This window comes from Ahaetulla prasina, chromosome 2 (genome assembly GCF_028640845.1).
Source record: "Ahaetulla prasina isolate Xishuangbanna chromosome 2, ASM2864084v1, whole genome shotgun sequence".
NCBI lineage: Eukaryota > Metazoa > Chordata > Lepidosauria > Squamata > Colubridae > Ahaetulla > Ahaetulla prasina.
The window spans coordinates 103700221-103709980 of record NC_080540.1 but is presented as its reverse complement, the minus strand read 5'-3'; the positions used below and the strand labels follow the sequence as shown (position 1 = coordinate 103709980).

Below are 9760 nucleotides of genomic sequence, written 5' to 3'. Positions count from 1 at the left end.
GACTTTGCTCGTTTTTCCCCACTTTTTTCCCCGAGGGGGGCCTCAGTATCCCGGACCACGCTTTTAAAGACTGCTTGGGTTTCGCTTCCACTAAGAGAAGCTCTGCCCAGAGGACGTCCATTTCACCTCCCTAACCTGGAAGTGATTCATGCCACTGCCTTGTGCCATCCTTCCTTCTCTCCTCTCGAAAACACCGTCACCGCTTCCCCAGCCTGCTGCTTCTTTTAATAGCCACAAGAGTTATCAGCGAGCGATTAGATAGCTATCACCGACAGATTAAAATTAATTGTCAAGCCAAAAAAAATATGATCTACTTTTCTCGAGCTGCTAATTGGAATGTCATTTAAACTGAATCCACCTCCTGGTCTTAATGGCACGTCGTGGTGGAAAAAAAGAAAAGAAAAAAGAACCCAGGATGACAACTGCCGTCCTTCAGGCTGTTTGATGCGCTCACAAGTGAAAGAGTGCCGACTCAGGGCTTATTAAACATGCATCTGTTTGTCATCAGGGCTTAGGCGTCTGTTGTAACTGAGCTTTACCAACATAATTATTTTTAAAAACATAAATTTAAAACAAAAAGTCAGGTTCTCCCCCAACGCGCTTCATGTGTTCCTTTAGAGCGGCGGGAAACGATTCCTGAGCAAAAGTGGAGAAAGGCAAACTTCAAGTCCCAAGTATCTTCGCGAGGTGGTGGAAAGAACCGGCTACTTCTGATGAAATCCCCGCCCCCACTCCCGTGCCCCGAAGGTCTGCAATTCATCCCGTCTCCCATTCAGTGCCTTCCTCAGGGCAGTTTCTCGTCCTTGTCCCGCGAGGGTCTCCTTCACCATTCGGAGGGATAGAGAGAAGCCGCAAAGGAGGCATTTGGAAAGGCCTTGTCTCGGAGCACCAACCGACTCGCCTCGGGAGACTTTGCTCGTTTCCCCCCACTTTTTTTCCCGAGGGGGGCCTCAGTATCCCGGACCACGCTTTTAAAGACTGCTTGGGTTTCGCTTCCACTAAGAGAAGCTCTGCCCAGAGGACGTCCATTTCACCTCCCTAACCTGGAAGTGATTCATGCCACTGCCTTGTGCCATCCTTCCTTCTCTCCCTCTCCCTCCTCTCTCTTGGGGGGCAAGAGCGCTGGCGCTCTCTAGAAGTAAAAAAGAGAACTGTTTCCCACTTAGTTCTCGATGCATTTTCAGTATATAGGCAAAATGGATGGCTGCACTATTTATGTCATGCGGGCTTGGTTGTTGTCATGGGGGGGGGGATGCACGGCTGCCTAGTTAAAACGTTTTGAAGCGATTCTGGTTGAAAACCCAGCAGTCTCCCCCGCCCTTTTTTTCCCCTCCAGGGCGAGAGAGTCTAAATATAAAGGGGGGGGGGTTGAAATCTGCTCTTCCAGCGTTTCCTTTTGGTATCATCAGCCCTAATTACTCCACCGACTTTCCTGTTGTTTGGCAGGGTTACAGAGCTGGAAAGCTCCCTAATAATACAGCTCCGTTTGCTGCCCATGTCATTAACTTCTAATTTATTTAAAAGGCAAAAAGAAAGAAAGAAAAAGAAAAAAACCCAACCCCACTTATGCTCAGGGCCGCTCGGAGCCAATCACATGAGTCACCGCCTTACGTCGCCATCCCGAGCGGCTCTCATTTGCTGAGCCGCGCTTACTCAACTTCCCCGAAGGAGGAAACAGCCAGAAGTCTCCCAAAAAAGGGGAGGAAAAAAAAAAAGTTGGGTCTGTTGTCGGGGGCTGAAGTGAGCGGAGGTGGTGCGTCCAGGAGAGCCTCCGAAGCGAGAGATTGATTGAGAGGTCTGGACTCGGGAACAAGAGGAGGAGGAGAAGAAGAAGAAGAAAGGCGGCGGCGGCGGCGGAGGCTGCTGCGGCGGCGAGACTGCAGGGCGGCTGCTTCTCTACGCGGGGATCTTTGCGAAGCTGCGCCGAGATGTCTTCTCCTTCCAAAGCTAAGGAGGTTTTCTCCTCGGACGAAGAGGGCCCCGCGGCTGGGCCCGAGGATCACCACAAAGTCAAGGTCTCCAGTTTGCCGTTCAGCGTGGAAGCGCTTATGTCCGACAAAAAGCCATCCCGAGAGGCGAGCGGAAGTCTGGAAGGGGCTGGTTTGGGTACTTCTAGGAACCTGCTCTTGCCCACTCACGTCTCCAGGGAAGCTCCCAGCCCCGGCGGGCTTACAAAAACCTTCGAGACCTCGTCGGTGAAATCCGAAAACTCCGAGGATGGCTCGTCCTGGATTCCAGAGGCCGGCAGATACTCCCCTCCCCCAAGTGAGTGCTTTGAACTTAGGGAGGGTCGAAGAGCGCTAGGAGTATGAAATTGGGCGGCCAAGTCAGCTCTCTCTCTGTGTGTGTGTGTGTGTGTGTGTGTGTGTGTGTGTGTGATGTGGCTTTACCCCTCCAAACACCCCAGTCTCCCACCCCCCACCCCCCGCAAAACTGCGATCTCGCCAGGGTCCGGACTTCAGAAGAGCGGGAGAGGCAGCCTGCGGGTTGTTGTTTTTTTAAACTTCGGAGAAAGCATTTGTCAAGGCTGAATCCAAGGAAGATTTCGGGGCGGGGGGGGGGAAGAAACCCGCTCCAGTTTGCAAAGCATAATTTCGTCGAGGTCTCTCGGCCTTAAAAGTTTAATTTTTTTAAAAAAAAGCGACTTCTTTTGTTTCCGCGCCGCGAGTTAACGTTTGGACTCGCTAGCGACGCGATCTTTTAAGCTTTAGCCGCCCCTTTAAGCTGCTGTGTGTCCGGAACTGTCCAAAGAGACGCCGCGGGCCTGGCGCCACTGACGCTTTTGCAGTTCAAGGCTCAAGCTAGATCCCCTCCTCACCCCACCCCAAGTCCGAACGACTCTCACTCACTCACTCATACGCTCTCTCTCTCGCTCTCTCTTGGTCTTCCAGGTCATCCGGATCCAACTTTAACCGGGTAATTTTTAGCTTCTGCCTTTCGGGAGCAGGAGGGAATTGCTCTCGCTGTCTTGCTTAGTCCTCGATCGCCTCTGATCACCCTACCTCCTCCTCCCCACCCCACCCCCCGTGAAAAGTCTGTTTCTCTGCTTAATTCGCTTAGTTTGGTGGGGTTTTTTTCCCCCCTTCCCGTTTCTACACTGTTCCCTCCTTCGCCGCCACCAAAATGTCTTAAGGGACGATCCTCGCGTTCAGCGCCCTCCGGTGCCTTCTTCGGTGCACCTGTAGCAACAGCCGGCCTTCCAGGCTCCGCTGAATGCCTGCTACTTACGTAGTCCCAACGCCATAAGTCCAGGCCCGGGAACCAAAGAACCCGGGATGGTGAGGAAGGGGTCACCTTGCTTTTTTATAATCCGTCGGGAACTCCGCTTCGCCTGTACCCGCGCGGGTGATTCGCTCCAGTTCCGCTGGGTCCGAAAGGGAATCGCGACACCGGCGCTACTAGGCGATTCAGTGTCATATCTTTCCTTTTTTTCCTTTGCCTCCAGGAGCGTTCCTGCCATCCTGGTATACCTACCTAGCTCATCGCAGGCAGGTTTTAAAATGAATATATTTTAAAACTCTCTCTTAATCGAGTCCCCCCACCTCTCCAAAAATGAGCTTGCCATTTGGCGGAAGGAAGGAAGGAAGGAAGGCCCCCTCCTCTTGTATATTTTTGAACCCAAGTTAAAAAACAGTACCTCAAAAGATACTTGTGTCCCCCTGTATCAACCTCTTCTGATTCACTGGTGAAGATGGGAAGATGGGAAAACATCTTCCTTTATTTGTAGCTGTCTTAGTACACTAACTGCAGTGTACTCTCGATAGTCCATTATAATTGTGGTCTTACATCTGGCAAAGGATGGAGTCTGCCCCATGAAAACTTGTGTCACAACTGGGTTCATTATTGTCAGGCTCTGTGCTTACCCGTTTTTAACAGAAGGTACTTTCTGTTAGGATCTAAGTATACTTTTTAAAAAAGCAGCGCTGTTGAGTATAAAAGGAAACCTTGTTTGCAGGGTAAAACACAGAAACTAAGGTAACCTATTGTCCTCTTTTTGTTTTCCACACACCTTTCTGTAAAATCACCCTGAAAGCAATAAAAAATTGTGCCTCTTCTTCCTATTCGGTTCTTTTGACTGGTCATATTCACTCAGATTTAACTCCTGAGTAAATCTGTATAGGATTGCACGCTGTCCATTCCCTTCACATGATCAAACAACCCTAAAACAGTCTAAATCTGCCTTGCAGTACAATTTAGAAGGTCTGCCTAGGCAAATAGGAAAGGATAGTCTTGAAAAAAACAAAGCAAAGTAAAATAACTTCTACAAAGCATACACTGGCATTTCTGCTCATTTTTCTTTTTCTATGGAGTGAATTTGTGGGTCCTTGAAATTTTAGATCTGGTGACTTAAGAAAACTTTTAAAATAGTTCCAAACTCCTCTGAAATAATTTTTTCAAAAAAAAACAAACAAACCTGGAAATTAAAATTGCACCAAATTCCAGTATGACCTATATGTGTTTTCAACTGGAAGAAAAGTGAAATAGGAAAAATCATAAGGCAATATTACTTTCTGAAAGGAGGAGTACACCTTATAGAGATTCTGTCCCCTTTATTGAATTATTTTGGCAAGTAAACTTACCTCTGTATAAAATAACTTTTATTAACGTCAGTGGAATTTGCTCCCATGGATTGTATCTTAAAAGTCTTCTTGCAGATTTATTCAGGTTGCTCCTGAACAGGGAAAAACTTACCTGGAGAAAGTCCATTCTCATCAAACAGCCAAATAAACTAAAAGTCACATGAGGCATAAGGAGAAAAAATATCAAACATTAGAATGCTTGGAAGGAAATGTCACTAATAATACGGCAAGGGATAGCTTCCAGCTGCTGCTCAATATATATTTTGTAAATAGTAATAAAACTCTCTTTTTTAAAATAGTTGTATTATGGTGATGAACTGCGGCAATACATGGAATGAGATCATTTGACAGATGGCAAGCTACTTTAGAAGACAATTTAAAAACTACAGAGATGATAGAGATTATATTTTTTTATAATGCATATCATATTTTGAAAACAGATGCAATGCCATTTGGAACCTTAGCTATTAACCAACTTCCATTAAGTAAAACTACTGCTTTGTGCCTTATTGCTTCAGCCAGGAGATATTTACCTTGCCGTCTTCTCCTTTCTATTATCAATAGGGGCATGATACTCTAACTGAATCTGTGTAGACTTTCCTAACATAAACCCAGTTAAGTCAAAGTCGTCTATGCATTTGAATAACTTGGTGGTTTAACGCATTCTCCTCCGTAGCTTACCTACCGAAACTCTCATACAAATATGTAAAAGAGAACATATTAATGCTGCCTTCCAATAACATCTCTGAGTCAGTAAGATTTCTTCATTTACGAACAATGTATGATTTTTAACACTATCTTAAACCACAAAAGAAGCTGTTCTTCCATTTATAAACTCTGTTCATCAACCTGGAGAATCATTGTTTAAGGACCACTTGGGCTTTGCTTTAGTTAGGGAGAACTGTCAAAAATTGAATGATACTTTTAATATGTTCATAGTAAAAAAAAAACCAACACGCTACTTGCACGATCAAAAAACCTATTTCATTCACGATTAATACACTTTTAAGATCAATCCTTTCTTTTTCCAGCATCTTGCTGACATTTACAACATAATCCTAAATGAAATATGAAAATAACTTCATTTCTATTTCTGTGAAAGATTTAATTGGGAGTACTTCTCTATAAGTGTGCCTTATAGGAAGGCAATCTTACTGTATTTTGTATTTCTGAACATGCTTTCTAAAGACCCAAAAAAGATTGGCAGGAGAATAAGAGAAAAAGAGCCCTTACTGACTAATGACATGACATTTCTAGCATCGATTCTGTAGTGCAATAACTACTTTGTTCTTAAATTCATTAAATTTGTTCTTAAAATAAAACTATCCTATAGAGTCACTGGATTTATACTACCCCCTCAGCCACAAACTGGCTAAACACCTAATGGGTTCTGCGAACATAGGCTGTGTCATTTGTTTGTGACTGAGGATGGAGTGCGAAGCTCGGAAATTGAGTCAGTTCAGGAAACCATGTTAAGGATATGCATAGGTAAATCTGGCATGTAAAGATAGCCAAAATTTGCCTCTTCCACCACTGTTTCCCTCGAGCTTATTCTGAACCTGCAAGCCAAAATACATTTATAAAGGAACAAGCCTAACCTAAACACAAGGGACTCACTTCTGAGTAAACCAGCAGAAGTTTGCACTCTTAAGTTTACCAGGGGCTGCCTTGAGACTGTGATGTTCACGGAATGTCTTGAAGTAAGCCACCATGATTGATGTGGTGCAGTAGGACTGAGAAATGTGTGGGTTTTGATGCTGGCAGGTTGTTCTTTCTCCAAGGAATTGAAAATAATAGTTCATATTATTGAACTTCTGGATATATTCAGAAGCAGGCTGAAAGGGAATGGCAACCTTCTCAATTAAAGGTCTTGAGTAGTAATGGAATATGATTAAATCCCATATTTGTTCCGAATATATATTTTCAGGATTAGCACATGTTATAACAACTATATGTTAAATCAATATATCGGCCTTTTGATCTCTACCTCTCTCTCTTCCCCACCTTCACCTGCCACTGCTGCTGCTGCCTAAAGATACAAGAAACTAAATTAATTCCAACAGAGAGGCGATAATCTACTCTGTTCAAACATCACATATATATCAATCAACCCTTAATTTCAGTGGAAGTCATATAAATGAACATAGACTTGAACAAACAAATTAAAAACTTATCAGCTTTTATACTAGTGCCTGTAGGCAAAACTTCAAAAATATTTCAGCTAGATAAATCATAACATGTAGTGGCTGATGTGATATCTAGTTTTCTACTACTTACAAGACATAAAAAACAAGCTCATCTAGCTGAGTTTCTTTTTGGATTATGTTCCCCTTTTGCTTCAGTTATATAACCTATTAAAATTCTTGTTTTTTCAAGACTTGCTAAAAGGAACATACAGGCAGCACCTGATGTGCTTACTCTTCCACATGGAGGCCTTTCAACCTCTTTACCTTCCATATGTTTATTTACTATTGTATTGGAGTGTTGTTTGCAGCCGGGGTCATTTTCTGTGAGCTGGGCAGCCATATCAATTTCATTCATAAATCAAAATAATAATAATAATAAAAAAATCATTTTATTTAGACAATCTGGAATGGAATCAATTATTGCAGAAAGGAAAGTCAGCCAGTGATTGACCATGTAACAAGCTGATTTCCTTCCTTCTTGATGTGATATTGGAGATACAGAATGTGAGAAGGGACAATCAAGCTTTGCCATATAAATTGTGAGCTGTTCTGTCACATTGGGTACAGTGACTGCCATACTGTTTCTAAGTATAGTAGTCCTCGACTAACAACCACAACGGAGTCCAAAATTCCTGTTGCCAATTGAAACATTTGTTAAGTGAGTTTTGCCCCATTTTCCGACTTTTCTTGCCACAGCTGTTAAGTGAATCACTGTTAAAGGTATTCACTTGTTAAGTGAATCTGGCTTCTCTGTTGACTTTGCATGTCCGAAGGTTGCAAAAGGCGGGTCACGTAACCCCGGGATGCTGTAACCGTCATAAATATGAACCAGTTGCCAAATGTCCAAATTTTGTGACCATAGGGATGCTGCAAAGGTCGTAAGTGTGAAAGACCATCCCTTTTTTTCAGTGCCATTGTAACTTTGAATGGTCACAAAATGAATTGTAAGTGGAGAATATTTCTCAATATATCACAGCCTTATTCCTTTAGTGGAATAGGACATTTATGACAAATGTTAAATTTGCTTGGTAAATTCTAATATTCTTAGTGGAGAGATTTAAAGTATTAAAGTAGGTATAAACATATAGAGTGCTGTTCATTATTCCCTTCACATTGTTTTCTGATGGTATTGCCAGAGTGTGCAAAGTGGGCACTTCAAACTGGGTAGTGATATTGTGTCGAACACATGTTTTGCATAGATAAAGTAAATTGAAAGCAACAATTGGCTACAGATTCCTGTCAAGTGTGCGTTTAGTGATAAACCCCAAATTTGGCTACTAAGTAATGTGTGTGAAATAGCTCTCACACCAGGAGAGTTTCTAAATAGACTGTTAAGGACAAAGCAACTCTTGTGTGTTTGATTTGCTAAGTTGCAGAAGACTTTAAACACTGCAGATAAAGACTCCCGACTTAAGTGGATTATATTGGCTAAATTAATAAACACAATGGATTGGATGGGTGATTGCTTTGATCTAGTGTAATAATTTAATGTGTGGGCACAGTAGGCTTTATCTGATAATTTGATTTTGCTAAGAATAAGCTTAAGGCATTCACCTTATGAAATAAAAGGACATCATTAGCCAGAATTTCACAAATAATTCCTTCTCCATTTAAAAAAAAACTTCCCTTACCTATAACCTCTGGATGTTCTTGTTCTATTTCACATACTCTCCTCTGGGTACTTTTCCAAAATGGAATGTTTTGTCTTATTGACATCAGTGCGCACACATTGTACCTTTTTGTGAAATAAGCTTAGCTGCCACTCCTATACAAAATCTTTTATCTTCCTACTTTGTTAGGCTATGGACATTATTTCCCCCCCAAAAAAAAATTTATGCTCTTTACATGCTCTATACAGCATAAGAAAAAAAAATTGCTACTCCTAGCATTTGGCAGTCTAATTCTCATCTCAAGTAATTGATCTTTCTTTGCTTTTCTTCCAGGACACCTGAGCCCCACAGCCTGTACACTGAGAAAACACAAGACCAATCGGAAGCCTCGAACACCTTTCACAACTTCCCAGCTGCTAGCCTTAGAGCGCAAATTCCGTCAGAAGCAGTATCTATCCATTGCTGAAAGGGCTGAATTCTCAAGTTCCCTCAATCTTACAGAGACCCAAGTCAAAATATGGTTCCAGAACCGAAGGGCCAAAGCAAAAAGACTGCAGGAAGCAGAGCTGGAGAAGTTAAAAATGGCGGCGAAGCCCATGTTGCCGTCCGGTTTTAGCCTCCCTTTTCCTATCAACTCGCCTCTCCAGGCCGCCTCTCTCTATGGAACATCATATCCCTTTCACAGACCTGTGCTTCCCATCCCACCTGTAGGACTCTATGCTACTCCTGTGGGCTACAGCATGTATCACTTATCATAAGAAGACCAGAAAGGGATGATGGAGTGTACTCGGTTAAAAGTGCTGTACAGAACTATGACTGGACATTTTTCCACCTTCTTGTAATGTGCCTTATCAAATATATAGGAATTTGAACACCGAATCTGTATTCTGCAACTTGGGAACCGACCAAATGTGAGCTCCCCAGCTAGAATCTGATCCTGAATGCAAGGTTTTTTGTTTTTTTTAAATATACAGACTTTAAGGAATATAGTTTATTTATATACTGCACAGGGAAGGGAGATTACTATTCCCAGGAAAATGTATGATTTAATTATCAGCCTTCTCAAAGTTCCCAGTAAACCTGTGGAATATCATTCACACACCCACACACCTTGAGAGTGAGAAACTTGCAGTCTTTTCTTATGCTTGCTTACTCAGAAGGAATATATCTCACTTTGTTCAGTAGTACTTATTCCCATAGTGTGGTGTGAGCGCAGGCATGGAGGTAAAAATGCACATGTATTTTTTGACTGATTGAGGAAGCATATAAACATATAGAGGAGGCCTTATTTATAAAACCAACTTCAGAAATAAAAGCTGACTTGAGACTCGGTTGGTTTCTGCATTTCTCTTTGGACCCCTTCACTGCACTCCAGACAGTCCTG

General features: G+C 42.7%; 1 protein-coding gene across 1 annotated transcript; it reads left to right on the top strand.

Moving 5' to 3' along the window:
* Positions 1–1693: 1693 nt before the first annotated feature.
* Positions 1694–9331, top strand: MSX2 (msh homeobox 2). Its single transcript, XM_058171850.1, has 2 exons — positions 1694–2265; positions 8710–9331. The coding sequence occupies exons 1-2, from the start codon at positions 1929–1931 to the stop codon at positions 9132–9134; spliced, it is 762 nt and encodes a 253-aa protein (XP_058027833.1). The 5' UTR covers positions 1694–1928; the 3' UTR covers positions 9135–9331.
* Positions 9332–9760: the final 429 nt, after the last annotated feature.

What these genes read in the sequence shown, in the direction of transcription:
- MSX2 (XM_058171850.1), top strand. Translation starts at nt 1,929, where the DNA reads ATGTCTTCTCCTTCCAAAGCTAAGGAGGTTTTCTCCTCGGACGAAGAG. An exon ending in CAGATACTCCCCTCCCCCAA is followed by an intron (nt 2,266 to 8,709) that starts GTGAGTGCTTTG and finishes CTTTTCTTCCAG; the next exon opens with GACACCTGAGCCCCACAGCC.